The sequence below is a fragment of the Aythya marila genome, assembly GCF_965140915.1.
Source record: "Aythya marila genome assembly, chromosome: 2".
In the NCBI taxonomy this organism is placed as follows: Eukaryota; Metazoa; Chordata; class Aves; order Anseriformes; family Anatidae; genus Aythya; species Aythya marila.
In genome coordinates this window covers 17196489-17217636 of record NC_139043.1, presented here as the reverse complement: position 1 = coordinate 17217636, position 21148 = coordinate 17196489, and the positions used below count along the sequence as shown (strand labels likewise).

The 21148-nt window shown below is 36.1% G+C and overlaps 1 protein-coding gene across 1 annotated transcript in view; it reads right to left on the bottom strand.

Annotated features, from left to right (window-relative positions):
* The window catches only part of ODAD2 (outer dynein arm docking complex subunit 2), a gene marked incomplete at both ends in the record, with an annotated part of 90038 nt that overhangs the window by 5809 nt on the left and 63081 nt on the right, over positions 1–21148 (bottom strand). Inside the window, one exon of the mRNA XM_082754115.1 lies at positions 20601–20822. Within this exon, the coding sequence (XP_082610241.1) occupies positions 20601–20822 (222 nt within the window). The remainder of the gene's footprint in view (positions 1–20600; positions 20823–21148) is intronic.

The following is a 21148-nucleotide window of genomic DNA, read 5'->3' as shown; positions in this document are numbered from 1 at the left end:
TGGTGGTAGGACTTGCCATTTCTTTTTTTAAATTTAGATTTAGTATCTGACTTCTTTTACATGCAACATTTCCTAAAGGATACTAAATTTCTAGTACTGTGATTTTCTAATTGCGTAACACTTCTTTTCCAAAAAAGACATTTTTCACATGCTTTTTATAAACCTAACCTAAAAAAATACTTTAAATAAAAGCATATGGTGGAAGCTTATCCAAGAAAGTATCAGTCTAGATCCAGGCAGCATTTTGCTAACTTTCAACACCATATTGCACACTGGAAAATATTAAAGCACCTACTTTGAGTGTTATGTTACACATATTCCTATGAAAATATTTCTTAAAAAATTAGATTATAAATAATAAATCAAACTCTACAATCAAAGCATAATGAAGATTAAGCTGTCAGTTTCTAAATTAAAATTCAGGCCCATTTCCTGATTTCTTCTTTCAGTGGAGTGAAAGGATGTCCCATGTACCAAGCACAGCCTCCTAAGAAGATGCTCAAGCAAGTTCCGCGGTGTTTTCCTTTTTTTTTTTTTTTTTTTTTTTTTCTTCTCCTCACGTAACACAAAGAGAATAGATTTCAGATGTGAAGTCTTTGGGCCAGGGAACACTGAGTTAGTAGAGGTAGAAAATCCTGCACCACAAGGCAAAAGTCAAAGGCAAAAGATGGTCAGGGCAGACGCCCACTGTGCTGACTGCCTCTCACACAAGACCTCTCCTCTCCAGGACTAAAGTTGGAGCAGCCCCTGACATGGCCCACTTCATGCTGAATGCAAAGAGGAGGAACTGAAACACTCTGGCTGGGCTGGGTGAAATCCTAGCAAAATCCCACCTGGCTTCTTTTCCTTTCCTCTTTCATTTCTGTCTTTCCTCTTCTCTCTCCCCTGAAACACATTTCCATTCTAGCAGCCATGGATAAAGGGTAACAACCCTTCAGTGTCAAGTCAGGCAGACTAGGGGATGAGAAGGTCCAAATGATGCAGCTTAAGCTAAGGTACACCTGAACATGGTGGCAGTCAGCTGGCTGGGCAGGAGCTATCTCTTCTTTCTCATCTTTCCCTTACACCTTAAAACAAATAAAGAAACAAAAACCAGTGAAGGAGAGTGCAGGGGGAAACCTGTATCCTTTCTGCAAACAGCTGCAGGACATGTTAGGGTGGAAACAAACTTGTCTGCAGTTTGTGGTATACTTCCAGGTATTAAATCACCTCACCTGCTTTAGAACTTAGGACTTACCCTTTGCAAGTGATTACTTTTTTCTGTGTGACTGCCTGTGACAAAGCAGCTGTTAGGTAAGCTGAATCCTACAAGATGCTGGGAAACAAGGGAGAAAGAACAGGATGGCTTGACAGATCCTGTGAAGAATTCTGAACATCTAATTATCACAGAATCACAGAATTTCTAGGTTGGAAGAGACCTCAAGATCATTGAGTCCAACCTCTGACCTTACGCTAACAGTCCCCACTAAACCATATCCCCAGGCTATGATACACTGTAATAAGATGTTTACAATTTCTTTAGAAATAAACAGTTTCAGTGAACTTCAACTGGTTTTGTCATGGTAGATCTGCAATTTAAAATTCTTCTGCATACAGGTCCCCCTCGTCCTCCTCTTATTACAGCCAAACTTAAGAGCATTTGGGTCTTTCTCCAGCACAGCTGAATTGTGTTTACTACACTCTTGAATAGAAGTCCTCTTGGACAAACACTAATAAAATAATAGAGATATATGTATATAGCTCTCTTACTGTCCAATAAGGCTAAATGTGGCATTGCTTCACTTGTTGGAAAAATACATAAAACCTGAATGCCTATAGGAAATTATAACATGGTACACACTCTAGATACAAATACATACTCGCAAGTTTATATACATGTAGAAAATATGAACAAAATACTCTTCAGCTCTTTTTATACCTCAACTGTATTAACTGTCTATTTCTTATAATCATATTATTATTTAGGGGAGGGCATCCCACTTCTGCGCAAAGACATAACAAAAGGGCAGAGAATTCTGATGATCAATGACAAGGAAAATGTGAATAAAATGCTATACGGTAAAATGCAGAAAGGTTTTAAAACTTTGTAAACTTGCAAGCCATCTTAAAATACACTAAGTTGGAAGGTTTTCCCATCTCAGGTTGTTAGTCATTGGACTTCAGAGGGATATTTCCCACAATTTCAGATGTAACTGAATATAAACATATAATGGAAAGGTAATATAGCTAAATAAAACCAGCAATAAAAACGCCTTTGAATCATTGTTTAAAAGGTAGGATTATATGCAACCAATCAGGGTCCTTAAGGGCGGACAGTTTGAATCTACATTCAGCTGTAAGAAGTTTGGTGCAATATTAAGAAAGAATTCAATCATCATGAGCATTCCAACGTACAAAAGTCTTACAGGATATGAAATTCATCCCACAAAAAGCAATAGGCAGATCTGATAATCCAGAAGTGATGAAGCCCAAGGTCTTACAGCACAGTTTTATTTGAACCACTTTCTCTATTTTATTTTTATTTCATTGTAGTTTTCAAGAGAAGATTAACATATAAAAGGCTCTTGGTGGGATAGAGAGAATAAAGAACTTTCTCATAACATCAATACAGTGACATAAAAAAAGCTTTTTTCAATTCACTGGAAATTCATTGTATTAAAACAGGAGCCTGCTTACTTGCTACATGTAATGGGCGTTCAAAACAGTAGGCTTATGCCATGGATGTTCTTTTCCTTTCAAAATTTAGTCTGATTCTGTAACATGTTGGGGATTATCCTTCCCTTATTTTGCTGCAGCCCGACCAATTTTTCTTTTTATTCCCTGCTTATTTTCAGTATGTATCTTATATGTCTGTTTTTTCACATTTTGCTTTCTTTTTCATTTTACAGGAGTGCAACTTTTACCTTGCCCTTCCTTCCCAAATACTACTGAGGAGATAGTACAGGAAATTGAAAAAAAGATCTGCTAATTCAGTTTTGGTTTTCCAATTACAATTTTTTTTTTTTAATTACTATTAATATAAATACTGTTATTTTGTCTCTGTCTGTCTGTCTCTAGCAGTCATATAAAGGCTTCATGGAAGCCAAGAGAGGGCAGATGCAAATAAACTCTCAGGAACAAGTCAGAGAAAAAAAAGCTGTCCAGGAAACCACACGTATGGTTCTGCTTGACTTCTCAGCAATACCCTGAAAAAATCATGCATTTAGTTCTTTAGTTTACCTATTATTCTTGAAGTGCACCATAACCAGTCTGTCTTTAAAGACAACATTGAACTGCAGCAAAGAGAAACCACAATTTCCAGACTACTGACAAACTTTGCAGTGTTTATCTCAAGCTGTATCTTAGACTGAGAACAAGGTCCAAAGCCTTACTGTACTAGTATTTTAAAAGTACGTTACATCTACTGGTATTGCTGGACTGACTTCAAACTCTCTTCTGTATTCAATTCCAAGTACTGATTTTGATCTCTAAAGTCAATATGGATTTAGATCCAATGGTCTCAGTGTCTGTCTCGCTGCCTATGTACGATCATAATAATCAAAACCAGTGGGATGCTTTTGCTAGTAAACATTACATATCAAAGTCTGGGGATAAAAGCAGGACAGCCATACTGTAGACCCATGCAATAGCATTTATTTCAAATAACAAGATAAAGTATTTTAAAGACTTTTTTTTTTTTTTTGGTAGTGTACTGGAAGACTGATCTATAATCTCATGTTTTTAGATGTGTGGGTGGCAACAGTGCATACATTTACATAAACTGGAAGAAGACTGGCATTGTTCGATTTATAGTCTGTTTTTAAACTAGCAAATGTACCAGAGAACATTCAATTACAACACTTTACGAAACTAGCACAATTATATACATAGATAGATAGTCAAATTTAATAAATGACTCCTGTAATTTTTTCTGGGTAGATTCTAAGATGAGAGTGTAGAATTTAATAACAATAATTTAATTATTATTTAATTCTTCACATTTGGATCTCCTCCTAACTGAAGTTAATTTTCCAAAACAAATAATGTAAAATAAGAATAAGCACATATATAACTACACTATCCCTTTGGATAAACCTAGGATGTCTTCCAGTCTGGAAAGACAGTAATTTATCTTAGGTCAAAATATGAGAAGTGCATTTGAACTTATTGTATTTTACTTAGTGTATTTGATTATTTATTTGTTGGTCTTTCTGTATTAATTTCTTTCATGTTGGGCACTACTAAGGATACATAGTAAACAGCAATTACATCAAACAGAAAAAAAATAGCACAGCATAAATGATTGTATAGATAGTATGAACACAGCTCAGCTTTATTCATACAAATACAAAATTCTGAACGTAACAAAGCAAAAAATGACCCAGGACCTTTCATGGACAAAAGTCTGTGTATAGCCCACATTTTATTTCCTATCTGTAAATTTCAAAAGTTGTTTGTCTTTTCTTGTTTTCTACTTTGTAAGTTTTTGCTTTGGATTACAGAGTGAGGTGAGCTGCAGGAATATTTTTTAATTTTCTTTCCTCTCTTAAAATTGATATTCACATTTGCCGAAGTCTGTATATACTATCAATTTTTGTATTACTCTTTTTTTTTGTCACTACTATTGTGATGTATGGAGGACAACAGACACAGAATTGAATATATGGTATCAAGTCAAAAAATAGAAGCAACAATGAACACAGAGTGGAAGTTACTACTTTTTCAGATTGTAAAACTGCTTCTATTTTGTTATTAGACAAGAACATAAGGAATGAGTTATTTTACATTGAGGATTCAACTTCCTTAAGTCAACCCAAATTTCTGAATGAGTTGAACATTGCTTTATGAACACTGTCTGATATAGTGATCATAAAATATATTTACAAGTGCTGGAAATTTGTATGCTTTCATAAAGGGTATGCTGTGGAAAAACATTACCATGGACATTTATTGTGACAGACATTTTTTTTTTTCCAGGTCATATTCAACCAAACTACTTGTAATTTGCATATAGTTTACAAGAGTGAAGTTAGACAGAAATTTTTCAAAAAAAGAAACATCTCCCCAAAAGCAGTCCAGGATTTACACTGGCCATTGCTTGAGTGGCTGCTGAATTTTTGAAGCTCTGTGAGATCAGAGATTTTTAAAGACACTACATAGCCTGCAGGCAGGCAATAATACTTGCCTGCCTGCCGTGTGTATGCCTGTCAGGAAGTACTGGGGGTCTTCATCTGCTTCCTTCATCTTCTAAGGACATAACTATGACACAGGGAATTAGAAATACATTAACAGAAGTTAAATCTAAAACTTCCATTGGATTAGAGAAAAAGTCTGTTATTCAACCTTTTTATTAATTGCTCAACTTTATTTCCAGGCTCCAAATTTTGGGGATGTTTTTGGCTCATTTGTTTGCTTGGGCATTTTTAATTTTCTAAATAGAAAGTTCTAGTTATGCTTGGGCAAGTGGAGATTGTAGCACAAGTATAAAAGCTCTGGCGGAGCTGGTTAAAACATGTGGGGGAAGATGTGAAAATTAATTTTCTAAAAACATGCAAACTTATATTTTATTATGGAAGAAAAAAAAATCATGTGGACTTCCTATGAATGCTACTATGGCAGAAAGCTAAAAAGAATCCCTATTGATACTCTAAACTCTTCATGGCGGTCACTTTGTAGTCCAGGTAGCATGAAAAGGTTGAAAGGTTGGTTTACCAGCTACCCAAAATATTATTTCATAATGCTGATGTTAGCACAAGCACACTAATAACAGAATTTTGGATGATTGGGGGTGAGAATACTTGGGGCACATTGCAGCATAACTATGACACTATGGGGAAGTTGGTGTAAACCGAAGAACTACTCTTATATAGGGAATATTCTCTTTTCATCCTTCAGTTCCCAACTGAAACAAACAAACAAACAAACAAACAGACCTTTTTCAGAAAAACACTTCATCACATGCTTGAATCATGATAAAAATAAGGTGCTTACCAACTCTTGCATCTTTACATAGAATAGTTGTGTTTGTTAAAGAGTGGTTCCTAGAAATACAATTCTCTCATATGCATCTGTGATACTCAAGAATTAAACAAAATAACAGTTCTTCTCCCTACTCCCTAGGAAGTTTGCATGAATTTAAAGAGAAACAATTCTTATGCAAATTGCATGAGAATTCTGGGATAATGAGATGAAGAGCAGAGAGATTACCAGAAACAGCCTGAGCAATCAGAAGCAAACCCAAGATCCAAAGTCCAGACTTCAGGGTGTCCTTAACACTATGTTACAATAGATTTTTATTTGTCCAAGGACATTACTGCCTTGCCCAAACATGGGCCTATTTTTAGTGCTAACAAATTGTTACTGAACATCCCTTTGCATCTGCTGCACATGTGTAGCATGCCGTAGGGTCTCTTGTAGTACATGCAATGCTTTCATGAACGATAAAAACTTTGTACTGAGCTGTAATGTACTTGCACTGGAGATTTGGCATGTCTCAGTATTGTGAATTGCAGTTTACAATCAGCTGTCACATCTACTGCCATGAAGGACTAAGTATCGTCAGCAAACTTTGCAATCTCACCTTTCACCATCCTTTCCATTATCATTTATGAAATATTGAATGGCAAGATCTCTTGGCTGCAAAACCTGATCCTAATTCCTAATTCTTACACTTTGAGTCTTCATTTCTAACCAGTTATTTATTCTTTCTAGGATTTTGCCTCCCCGTGATATGGCAGTTTGAATTCTTTATGAGTCTTTGGTGAAGAGTTCTGTTGAATGCTCTCTTAAAACCCAAGAGGAGCAAATCCAACACTTAGAAATAGCAAGAGGATTACTGCACATGGATAAAATTATATGGCAACTGATGAGAAGATGAAATGCTTTATGAAGCAAAATTCCAATAAAATATTTTCTCTACAGTGAACGTCCAAGAAATCCAGGACAAAAGTATGATGGTCTTTAGTGAGATATATATGCACTCCATAAAGCCTACAATGCTTGCTAAGTCCAGCAATTACGTCTTTGCATTTCTGTATAGGGTGTAAGCCAGTCTAATGACTTTGGGATTTGTTCAGGTTTCACAGGTACAGTGTACACAGATAAAAAGAGCAAATTAACCTGGATTCATCCCACATACCTCTGGACAAGACAGGCAGTAGGCAAGTGGTAGTGAAAGAGGGGACCTCCTCAGGGCAGTTCTGGTTTTAGCTGTTCTAAATACATTTTGGAGATCTTTAATGTTTGCACATTGCCACAGGAACCTATATTATGTATCTCACCCTGAGTCCAGTGGTTGGAACTGTAATACATGCATGGCAGGAAGGAAGTACCTTTATGCATGACTAGTTTCTCAGTTCTATACCACAGACAGTTTCTCGATTTTTACCTTTATTTTCAACAGAAATGCAATGAGTAGACTAGGTACAATCTAAATTCACTTACTATCTAGCTTTCTGGATTCCCCAGATGGAAAGATAATGTATAATTTGCAATATATCAGGCTCCTTTGGTAATTGACTAGAAATACTGACCAATATTTTCTTACTTTAACATTCAATTTTTTTAAAAAACTTCCAGAGATTAAAAGTTATCATTAACAGTTGCAAGAAATCCTGCACTGATTAGTAGCTGGTAAATACAGTCAATTATGATTCTTTGAGATAAATGTAAAATTAAATGAGATTTCAAATAAAATGAAGTCATATGGGTCTAGCAGAAGTTATCTTCTAGCTTTTACATACAATGGGTGTTTATATAATCACCATTGCAACTATGATTCACAATCTGATCCAGCCCTCACTGAAGTCAGTGACACAATCCTCATCGAGCTCATGCTCCTTAGAAATACGGTCACGTCTACAGACTATGCCAAAATACAGAAACATTAACACTAGGGCTCATCTCATAATCTACACATTACAAAAGGACTTCTCCTTTGAATTTATACCTTGAAAGTGACAGCAGTAAGATGTGCCATATTACTAAAAGATAGTGCAGAGTGCTCTTTGAAATAGCAACATAAAAGAGATTACAATGACTAGGGCCCGAAGCCAAGTGTAACTGAGTGATAGATTCTGTTGGAAAAAAAGAAGAAAAAAGAAGTTTTCATAGATGACAACATGCAACACATACTTTGGTCCACTAAGGACTCCTGAGCAACAATTCAGCCTCTATTTATATATATGTTTAAGTATGAATCTATGTGCATGTGTATATATTGTTCTTATTACTTCTTATACTCATCTTCTTTGAATAGCTTCTTACATAAAAGGAAACTATTTTTGATCAGCTGAATGTCAAAAATAATTACCTGGCATTATGCCCTTGTGCATTAAGCCCAGTACCTCTCATATTCTAATTATTAGAATTCATAATTCTAATATCTGCCAATGTTGATATTATTCCATAAATATTAAAATATTTCAATATTCTTCTTTCTTATTATTGCCAAATTAGAAAGAAATATTTCACATAGTCACAAGGATAAGACTTGGTACAGGGAGTTAAACAACGGCAAGAAGCTGCTCCGTGTATTTCTGTGGTTTAGAAAGAGTGCCAAGTCGGAAGGAAAAGACATTCTCTGAATTTTCTAAAGCAAGATAAATACAGAAAAGAAATATAGATGAAAGATGGAACAGCTATCTATGGACTCTGCCAGATTCCTTGGCTTTTTGGCACACCTATTGAAGCTGGCAGACTTAGCCAGTAGCAATCTTTTCCATTAAAAGAAGCAGCATATATTTTGGTTTAACATACTTTGTTTGTGCATTTTTAAGCTTCAAATATGTCTATTTAATTTTTTTTTTTTTAATGATTCCTTCTGCACAGTTGGCTGCAATCACACTTATTTTAAGCGGCTCATTTATCACTAAAAGAGCTGCAGGGCACAGCTACTGTTAAACAGCTCCAACAAACCTACAGCTTAGTGGGACAAGCTTCTTTTTATAAGACTAAAAGATGTTTAAATTGTGCCAAGAGGAGCTCTATGCCAGCCTCTAGGTTTGTTATCCAAACGTTACTAAATTAGAGGTCTCCTGAAGCACAGGGTTTGGGCAAAGATAAGCTGATCTCCCCTGGGCTGCTGGTTGTTCCCATCTGGAATCAGCCAGATTTTAACAAAACACTTGCTACGTATCATAAACTTTAGTAGTGTGAAATTTTGAAAAATCACCTCAAGTCTGAGGCTTAATCTACATTGAAGCGAAACTTCATTACCTTTGGCAAGGTTGCAAAAGCAAAATATTTTACATATAAGTACCCCTACTTTATGAATGGTGAAATTCTGCTTTGTTATGAAGGTAGAGGCTTACTGGGTTCTGCTTCCTGGAGCTGAGACTGTAAGGAAAATGTTCACACCCAGCAGTTGCCAACACAACAGAAAATGTAGTGATGTAACATTGTCAGTTATCATTAATCCTTCCGAACCAAAACAAAATATGTCAGTATTGGACTTAGTTTATGGAACCTCTTACATCTGAAATTTCAAAGTGTGATGAGATCAATACATTTGTGGGTGAAGGAACTGGGCATACTTTCTACAGCCAACAGTCATGCAGCGATTTTGCCATCTAGTGCCCTCTTTCTTAACATCCAAGAACTGCAACAACTAATTTATAAAAAGCAACAGGCACCAACTAGCTTGGAGTATGTGCCAAACACATTGTGTCTCCAGCCTAACTGTGGAGCCTGGGTAAGCCAACCACGGCAGTTAAAAAGAGGATGCTTCTAAACTGAAAATAAAAATGTAAATATGTAAATATGCAAGTATATTTGTATTGTACATAGATAATATTTATGTATAGATAATATATTAAATATTTTGGATTTTTACAAGGTATTTTCTTAAACCTTGTTTAATAACATAAAATTACATTCTGTACTCCCACCAAAGACCTAAAGACCATGCCCCCCCCCCCAACAACTGAAATAAAATTTTTCTAAAGAAGTAGGTGTCAGTGCTTTTGCATTTCAGTTTCTGAACCTCAGATATATATGGCTTATGCCAAAGAGATGTTTTTTGAAAGATTTCAGTAGAAAGTTCTAGCAATTGTCTACCATAGTTTTTAATTCACATTATTTATTTCACAAAGATGGTCTTATGAAAGCATTTTCACATTAAAAAAAAAAAAAATCACCAAAACTTGTAGGGATTTATGATTTTAGCAAACAAAGACCAATATTCTGGAAGCACTGTGTAGTAAAAAACACAAAAATGTATTCTTTAATAAAGTCATTATAAGAAAGTATAAAAGAACTCTCCAAATAGTAGATCTGCTTCTCACAATAACATTCATAAATCATGGTTAAACAAACTATTTTTTATATGTCATAGTATTACATTGAATGAAAGAGCCTATGTGTGATTAATTAACCTTTCTACCATTAAGAACAGGACTCAAAAAGCACAAACACTTTGAATAGTAACTCATAGAACACTTTAGAAAATACATTATAGCTATTACACCTTGTTTGCCAAAATAAGTTAACAAAATTAAAAACAACCATGCATCTCTTGAGGCTATAGCACTGTAAGAAGACAAGAATGGATCTGATGTATTAATTAAATACATATATATTCATAAGCATGTATATGCACACATCAAGAAGCATTTTATACACTCTTAGAAGCGCGAGGCTCTGTTTTGCTGCCTTATTATACCAAAGACTTCAACTTAGTTTTCAGCATCCCTGCTCAAGTTCCTACTAGCTACAGCAACCAGTATTCTGGAAAGTATCTACAGATACTTCATAATATTAAGAAAATTAAGCATTTCCATGCAGTGCAAGTAATTCAATGAATGAGACCACAGAGAAAGGCTAAAGACCAGTTCTATATGCTGGCAGGTTGAATAGACACTTTCAATATTAAAAAAGGTCAGAACACAAATGGAAAGTCTAATCTGCATTTCAGATATGCACTGTAATTATGGAGTTAATGGTTCCTCCGACCCAAATGTGCTCATATACAATGGCGTAAGAGCAGAAGGAAAAAGACTTGTTTACAGTGCACGACAAAATACCATCTTCACATGAACTTATCTGGATAACAAAAACAGCTCAGAACAAAACAGAGCTCAACAGATGCTAATGCACTCTGACTATCTGGGAAAAACTGCAAATAGCACCAGCTGTGGTTCTCATATGGGTTAAGTGCCTTAAGGACTGATTGACTGGATACTATCTGGTGGCCCTGCTGCCTTGATTTGCACAAAAAGTATATAATCAGTATTTCTTATTTATACTTTCCTTATGATAACTGCAGTTATGAATTAGCAGTGCTTGTATCTTGGTTTGCTTGAATTATCAAGTATGAGCAATATAATTTTTTAATAGATGTTTTTCTACCACTTCATTCCTGTCTGTTCACCTCCACCTTGTGTCCTACAAGAATTCTGAGGTCTTGTTCTGATGTAGCTATATGTCACTGCCCAGCAAAGTGAACTACTCAACTGTGATCAATGGCTTTAAGCACCATCACAGTACAGATAAATAAATGAATAAATGACAAATTAATAACATTACTTATTAATTAACTTGTTGTGAGTTCAAGCACAAACTTTACTCAAAGTCAGAACACAAGGAGTATCTCAATTGACATACTGGAAATTACCTCACTGAGAAGATATCCCTAAATGTTTTAAAATATTTATGTACCACCTGATCAGCTGCTTACAAATGTAGAGTATTCATTGGCAAGCAGAATAGGTGGTTTTTAGCTTCATACTTTACAATCAAAACCACTGGCATTCTTTTCACAGACTTTAATCCATTTGTGTCTACATAATGCAACTCTCAGCCAGTGAACTTGAGTTTTCTAATAAATCATATCTCTGCCAAAAATAGAATCTTCCATTGGGGAAGGCAATATTTTGCTTTAAAGGCATTGTAGGAAGAGTCAGTATGTTCGTCTCTTAAGATTTTCCTCTCTAAAACAATAAAATGTGTGAATTAATTTTGTGCCTGCTTTTAAACTGTGAATGACTCATATCTAAAAGACAGCTAACTCATCTGAGATTTAGAAAGTATATTGACATTTATTAAAATCTGATTTAAACCCCTGAAAAAAAAAGATATCAATTTATTTCACAAGTTCTAAATTCACTGGTGATTTACATTAGCAATATTACCTTATGTTAATTTTTATCCCTGTGCATGAAAGCCAACATTATAGCACAGAAGTTCTAACCTGGCAAACAGTCAAAGTAGAAAATTGGCCGAATATGAACTTTGAGGGCAATACTGTGGCCAAACAGAATAATGAAAATCTCTGATGTTCAAACAGAGCTTACATAGAAACAGGGAAGTTATTTTACCTGTTTTAAGTATTCATTCAACTATTACTGTAATACTGAATCCTGTTCAGAAGTATGCTGAAATTCAATCCAAAGAAGAAGGTTCAGAAATAAAGGTTCAGAACTGATCCACCAAAATAAAGAGTTGAAAAGATAGAGATTCCATGAGAGATTACACTTATTTAGTTAATTAAAGAGATGACAATTGAATGATTTGATCTTACTCTATAAGAACGTAGATGAAAACAGAACTTATATGGGGCTTTTCAGTTTACAAAGCAACAGTATCATACATGTAATGGCATAGATAAAGTTAGACAAACTTTAGGCTACAAATAAGGTGCAAATGTTTTTATGGGGAAGGTATTTAACTACTGGAAAAAGTTTTGATGGCTCTAGTGGATTTTCCATCGCTGGAATTTTTTAAGTAAAGAGTCAGTGTTTTTCTAAAAGATATACTCTATTCCAAACAGAAATAAATTGAAGCAATGTCTGGTTTGTATGAGCAACACTAGTCAGACTAGACCATTACAATGGTCTCTTCTAGTATTATAGTGTACAATGTAGTACAATAATGTGTGTATCTATGATTATTCAACATGAAAATGGTGTCCAGTTTACAGGACTATAATCTTATTTAGGCTTTTAAAATATTGGCACATTACCTTTCTTCCAGCCCTGCGAGTTTCCCTGTACTGCACAGCTTGCTGAAAATCAACATTCAAGAGGATATTAATTCAAATTTAGCTGTCTGAAAGCTAGCTGTTTAGTCTGAGTTAGACACCTAGGTCCTTTCTATCTATACTCAATGGAGAAAGCTAGAAACCTTCATGAGTCTATTCCTTCCAGAGACCTTGGGCATCTATTTTCAGCTAGCATAAGTCTACAGGTGCACTTCTATTTCCATTTGCTACAGAAGGTGTCTTAGTTTAGACTACTTTAAACTCCATACCTAAAAGTGGACTAAGTTAGATGAAAGGAATCCAACCTTAATACTCCAAAGAACTATTTCAAAATTCCTGGATTCAAGTTAGATCCACTAATTTAAAGCGTCTGTCTTTATTAGATCACGTTTAAAGTGTGCTTCAGTTACTGTTGGGCAGATAGTGTTTCATCACAATCATACCATTAATGCATGTCATCTGTATTTTTCCAAGAAAAGAATAAAGTAGCTTTTGAATAGCTCTTCCTTATTGTACTATTGTTCAGAATTCTGTCATTCCTATCTAATAACGAACTGGATGCATAGCCATTCTTATGTCCTCATAGGAATAAGAGAATTTATGTTCTCCACTGCCCTGGGAAGGGATTCCCCCCTTTAAGCACAGATATCTACAGTGCAGATGCGTAGATCTGATCTTTGCACCTGTACTCCCATTATAACCAAATGAGATCAGATAATACTACTGGGAGACACTAAAGTGCCTTACCTTTGCATATATGTCTAAATTAGGAGAGTGAAACACTGTGAAGAATCTATTCCTCTTCCTTTACTACTACAGGAACTTAGGTGACTACCTCAGAAGGGTTTGTCCACAGCATAAACATTTAAAGTTAAGATGAATGATGAATTTTGTTCTTTCACATCATGATTTTGTGTGCTTATTTTCACTTGTTCTTACTTTTTTATTTTATTTTATTTTATTTTTCTCTTGACTTTAATAATCTCCTCAGAAGTCTCATTAGCCTCATCATAGAAGACTGGCCTCAACTCTGTGATGAAGCCATTCAAGCTTCCTAGGCCATCTTTACAGAAAGAATAATCATATTTGACAAAAAAAAAAAACAACAAAGCCCAAAGTTGACTTTCACAAAAGAATATCTTTCATCTTCCTTCATTTGCAAAGTAAGAATGCCCAGGAATACTCAGTTACATGTTTCTCACTTCCACATATTTCTTTGAATCTTTCCAAATATCTGAAGTAGTTTAGAAGGCTTATTACGAGCCATTTCATAAGCGCCTATATACAACACCACCCCAACTCATCCACTTCAAAAGCATATCCCATTCTACAACTTGCCAAGAAAACCAAGAAAAAATGTGGCTCTAACACAGAGAAGTGTTGTATTAGTTTAATATGGTGACATGGCCTCTAGGAAAAGCCAACGATTTAAATATTTTCTCAGGATTTTCAGATGACTTGAATTCTTCCTCTAGCACATGTTTAGACTCATCTTTTCACTGCTAAAGAAATTGTACTTCCTCATCCATCTGCACCTTGCAGAACAGTCTTTCTACAACTCACCTTAAAAGAGTAACCCTGTAAAAACCTGTGCTTTTTAGCCAAGATCTTTTCATGAACAATTTTGTTTGTTCTAAGGTTTCAATAGCACTCAACCATAGGTAGAAATCTTTGTTCCTTTGCAACAGCTACATTTTGTGAGGGGTTTTCTGCTGTATCCATGGAGAATGTGGTGATGGCTGAAGAATTCTAGTCGTCTGTGATGTTTCCTATTTCTCTTCTCTCAATTGTAAGAGACTCAAGTGCGATGAATGTTGCCTGCTTCTGCTTATCTTGGCTATACTCTTAATACACTGCTGGATTTCTCTTCTTCCTTGGTCTGTGGACAGCTATTTCCCATCTTGAAAACACAGTGATGCCTGGTCTTTAGTGTAACGTCTAAAAATTTATCCTGTGTTCTAATGTCCCACGTCATTACTTGGTCTTTGTAAAAACAAATTTCTTTTCCAGTACACACATTAATTTTTACTTTAGAAAGAGGAAATATTTTCTGGTGTTTGATAGAAAGAAAGCATTGATTCGTCTGTCACAGGTCATAACAATTGTTTCATTCCTAGTCATAAGAATATTGAGCATGGAACTGAACATACAAGAAAAAAATCATGAACTGCCTTTCTAAACTTCCTCCAATATCGTCTTGTTTTCCCACTCCAAATTTCACATGGCAGTTGACATACACCAGTATTTCCTGACATTTTTGTTACATAGCCTTGCATGAGAAAACTGCCTGTACTTTGGGTACAGCCATGAATAGGTGAGAACTAGGAACCCTGTCTTTCTCCCACAGCTGTGCACATACACCTGTTGCTTTGACACAAGTAATTAGCAAACACTGTTTGCAGCAGTAGCAAAAATGTGAAATATAAATATCTGCCTCAAACTAGTTTCCCTATATATATTTATTCCTGGTGTCCTGAACAGAAACACGTACATACACACTACACAGTGACTAGTCAGAAGTCTGATGGTTTGAAAAAGTCTCTGACCAACTGTTCAAGCACTCAGCAACTGTGTCATTCATGCAGAGTAAATGTTTCCCTGAAGCTTCAGACTTTCTGTGCATGTGAACACAGCACGTGAATATGTGCTAAAAAACATCTGGGATTCTGCATTTATTGCAACCAAGTCAGAACTACAGCAGCTGTGCCATTAACCCAACCAGGCATGATTACCGAAATACCAGAATCTGGTAAAAGGATGGGGAAAAAAAAAATCAAAAGAACCCAGACAAATTTTCCAGAAGCAAAAATATAATGATTTATGGAAGAATCTGAACACAACAATCTCTACATAAATTCAAAAGAATGCTTTCAGTCAGCTCTTCATTGGAGGGACTAGAAGAATGAAAACTCCCAGATATTCTGTGATCATCATGGTACAGAAGTGCAGTGCAAAGATACCCAGTAGCACAGACGCAGTAGTGCTGCAGTTTGTCTTACCTGTGCCTGGTAGACCAACTGAACAGATCAGGCAGGATTTAGCATTGTACTGACTCTTCCATTTGAGTTAATAAACCTCCTCCACCCACTCTCCTTTCCATCTGGGAATTTCTCTTTAGCCTTTCTGAAACTCCAGTAATTGATTCCTGATGGTAACTCCAACAATGCCAGCATAAAAGTCAAGTTCATAAGTACTGCTGTATTGGCCAGCTATCATGGTGTCCATGTTGTGCTTCGTGATCTGCTCAGCTCTGGCAACACTGAACAAAGCCAATTTTGCTAGAACTTCTGGAGAAACTGCTTTAAGTCCATCAGAACATATTTTCTCAAACTGTCCACCAAGCTTCACTTATTATATGATCATCCTCACTAGATAGAGCTGCTATGTCTTGCTGATCTGCTATATCCACTTGTATCTAAATCCTACAAAAAGGCCTATCTGTTGTTCTACATTGCTTTGCTGTTTTGCTATTCCAGGTAGTTAACACAATAGTATAAGCCGTAGAAAATGATTGGAAATCTCACAGCAGGATAACTGCTAATTAAGACACCCTTTATTTAGGGTTAGAAGTTCCAGATGGTCTCAGGTATTTTCCTCTTGTGCTTGGGAGAACTCCATCCCTTATATGATAGGGTTGAAAGCAAACTACACACTTTTTTTTTTCTCTCTTTTTTTTTTTTTTAACATGGATATGCCTGTACTGCATTATAGTACTAGGATAAGGTAAATCTAATACTGAGCTCTGTGCTAACAAAGCTATACCAATAAGAAATCTCAAGATAGCTCAGAAAACTCGGTCTGATGACCTCTCACTGCACATCTGTCACTTTATGGTGTAGGGAGAACAGAACAGGGTCAAAGACTTTTGCAGTTTATTAACACGGATCTCTGAGTCATGGTAACTTCAATGCATACTCTGGTAGTGGATTCTCTGTGCGTATATATTAGTTGAAAGGCAAATGAATTTTGTAGTACGTCCTGCAGTCCTGATTCCCAATTGTTTATACATGTTGTGGTTCCAGTCTTTCTTCTGCACCTGCTTTTTTTTTTTTTTTTTTTTTTTTTCCAGCACAAGCCAGAATGCAACCTGGTGTGCATCCAGGTTTAGCCTCAATATGCAGTCAGTATGTGGCCAGGCTGTGCACCTGGACACAAGAGCTGGGAACTGCTCCAGGGGTCCCCCTGTTTAGGCATACCTATTTATTTTATCAATTCACCTTGTGTTAATGATTTCTTACAGACTTGAACAAATAGAGCTTTTATAACAGATGTATTTATAGTCATTGTGTCAGAACAAAGTTTCCATAAAACGCAATTTTAAAACATCTGAATAATTAAACAGTACAGAAATACTATTTGTGAAGAGTGTATTTGTTTGTTTAGGTATGTGTAATTACTTTCATATTATCCAGATTAAATGTCTGTGGCATCTGTAATTAAGCACTTCCATGAAGGTTCACTGGAATGTGACAGAGAGAGAAATGAAATGTATGCAGGCATTGAATTAAAAACAAGAACAAAAAACATGTAGCTCACCTAGTTAGGTACAGCTCTTAGTCCTAAGTATGAGACATGCTTAAAGAATTTGTTCAGCTGGATGGATTTCTTACAATAATTCATTTATTTTAATTTTAAAAGCATCAAACTTGTTTTAAAGGCTCATATTACAATAATAAATTTCCCATTGCTACAAACTGGGTGGGTGACTCTAGGCTTCAGAGTCTCTACTATACACACTGACTGCGGGAGGACATTGAACAGAAGACAGCTTACTTGAAGAGCTGGACAGATCTCAGAGGTTTATAGTAACTTACTACATTTGACTGTGCATTCGCTGTCAGGCTTTGGTTTGGACGGCATCAGCCATCTGAGTAGTTTGACTCAATTTATCTGAAAAAACACTCTGCCAAACTTCCATTCTTTTTGCTTTGGTGGGGGGTTGGTAAAAGCTAATCCTCAAGGTAAGTTAATGCTTTCCAAGCACAGTTCATTTTTACTGCCAATAATAACTGAGCACTAAGGAATCATTGTGTTTTCCCACCTATGCATTTGTTTCACAGTCACCTCCTAGCTATGAGAAGATTCCAGTTTACCAAACTGAGGAGCTTATGGCATGAATCAACAGTGGGGCCTTTGACTGTTATAATGATATTCTACATCACCTCCAAAAACCCTTCCCAAGACTTTTGCACATTGCAATACTTATAAGTAATGAAGAATTATTCTAGGTCCCTCATGACAAAGTGTTGTAACAGGTGTTTTCATCTTAATGCTCTTCTTTAAGCTCTTAATTCTTGATCAGGTTTAGCTGCATTTTAAAGATTCAATATGGAACCAGTTTTGTTTACAGTCAAACTGCTTTCCCCCCACAATGAGGTCATGTGAACTACAGAGGAGGATTAGTCAAACCTTGGAGAGTTCTGAAATACTTCCAGGTAGGTGAGAACACACTGCCATCTCTTAGTTCCTTACATTTGCAGAGCAGACCTAAAATTCAAGTGAATTTTCTGTTCATGGAATGAATATTCCATTTCTTAATGATAAAAAGTGGAATTCAGCTACCTTATCCTACACATTTCCATAACTACCTAAACAACAGAGTGATTTTAGCTGTTCCTCTAACAATATTTCTTTTGAGATACCCACCTGACAAAGTACAGTGTCATCAACATTACATAGAGTGGCTACTTCTGCATACTAAATGGCAAACCCTATTATGACAAATACGGCTATTTTCGCTAATTGGATATGCCACAGGTATGGATCAATAAAGTACACTGAGAAGCCGTGTACTGCTTCACTAACAAAACATAGTGAAGAGGGGTTTTGCAAAGATCACTCATTATTTTTCATCTGCTAGAAATCAGATGATCTGAATCACTCAGGTTGGAAGGTGTCTCATGAGGTCATCTAGGCTGACCTAGTACTTAAAGCAGGGTCAACACTGAATTCAGACTGCTGATGGCTTTGTCAAGGCAGGTCTTGAAATTCTCTTGGATGGAGACTTCCCAACCACTGTGCGAAAATGTTCCAGTGTTATATTACCCTCCTGGTAGATTTTTTTTTCCTTTTGTCCAGATGGAACCCAGCAATTTCAATTTATGATCCCTGTCTCGTATCCTCCTATCACGCAATTCAGTAAAGAGCCTGCCTCCATTTCCTCACTAAATTTCTCCTAGATACCGGCAGGTTGCTATTAGGGATCCCTATCCAAAGGTCTTATTTCTCAAAACTAGACAGGTTTGGTTCCCTCACAAGCTACGCACTTCAGTTCCCAACCACCATGGTGGCCTTCCGCTGGATTTGCTCAGATTAATCCACATCTTTCTTGACATGGGAGCCCAAAGTAGACACCTGATGTGATCTAACAAGTGCTAAGTCACTAACTCTGACCTATAGGTTATGCTGCTGCTAACACAGCCCAGTATGCTGTCAGCCTTTATCACTCCCAGGGCACCCCATTGGCTCATGTTCTGCTTGCTGAACCAAACCCCTCATCCTTTTCAGCTCCACCACTACCCTGGTAGTTAATCTTGTGATGGACCAAAATGTAGCTGCTTCCTGTCATATTAATAATGTATACGTGCTTATAGAATACAAATGCATGCCTATTATGGCCCATGTGATGAGAGTTGGTCATATACACTCTCAGATGTTTAGGCCATCCATCAATTATGAGGTGGCAGAAACTTCCACTTTGGTTCTGTGCTGGAGCCACATACTATTATGTAATCAAACACTTGTCCATTTCATTACAAAAATACAAGTTTCTTGTACACAAGAAAGGGAAAGCGCACCCCGAGAAAAATGCTTAGATGCATGCAACTAAGTTAATCCAAGTTCATTTATTTTATAATTCACTTTTCCTTTTATCAGTTCTCTTTTCTCCCCTTTAACATACTGTAGCAATTCCAGAACATTGTGAACAATGTAAAAACAAAACACCTATGATATTTTTTGCATATCCCTACTTATCTGCAAGTGCAAATAAATGCTTTTATGCATTTTATTGCATGCTGAAAATGAACCTAGACTCAGATGGAATTACTATAAAATCACATCATCAGAAATTTGTAAAAATTGACAATTCCTAAAATTTCTATCTCTAGGGCCATAATCCTTCTCTTTCCTGTGAAATAACTTTACTGTCTTCAACTTGTGAGATAAAACTGATAGAAATCTTTTTGATAGAAAAATTATTTCTAGAGAAAGGCCTTTGGAGAATATTCTCATGCTTAACTCCTAAAATACAATTTCTTATAAGTGAATACAGAACTCACTGAAACAGCTCCAGGTAAACTAAGCCTTTGTTTCATTTTTAATTTTAATTTGTTCCCAAATCCAGTTACACGCAGTTCCAAGGTGGCTTCCTGTCACATTGGCCAACTTTCCATGCTGATAAAATGCTGATGTAATGTCACTACCAGCTGAGGTCAAGTCAAGTCAAGCACTCTAAAGGTGAATGTCCACATCTCAACAACCACCAGGCTGTGATAACTCTAGCACTGCTCTTCCCTATTTCACTACTTAATCGAACTTTTCTAAGGGAAAGCTCAGAATATTTGAGGTACACAGCAGCATTCAAAAACTATTTCAAAAGAAAGGTCTTTTTTGATCGAGCCAAATAAGAAAATTTCCACCTCACCTTCACCACTCCGTTTTCATGCATGGTGATACAGTTGCTGGGATCCTCTGAAAGTTGATATAAAGCCTGAGCTGTAGCTCTATGAACCAAAGGATCATTTGACTTCAAGTAACGCACTAAGGGAGCTACAGCCTTGCTCTCTCCAAAGGTAACTCTATTGCTTCCCCACATGCAACAGTGAGAAATGGCCTCTGCTAAGTGACGTCTTAATTTGTCATCGTTCTGAAAAAGGTAAAAACATAATAAATTAAAAACAATATAATACAATAAAAATTTCAAAGGAAAGCAGTACTGTATTCTAAAACATTTTTTATGTCCTATTTTAATTGTAATATAATTAAAAATTGGAGTGCACTATGAGGCATGGAGCCCTCTTTGTAAGAAGTGCAGTGAATTTTTATATTATTTTAAAGGTGCTTTTAGACTGACTGGAAATCAGGTAAGATTAGCATTAAAATTTAACATATAGCCCATCACTAAGATTCTCTGTGCATTTCAGATTTATTGCTCTCTCAACCCTTTGTACTTTTTCCATACAGCAGCTGCAT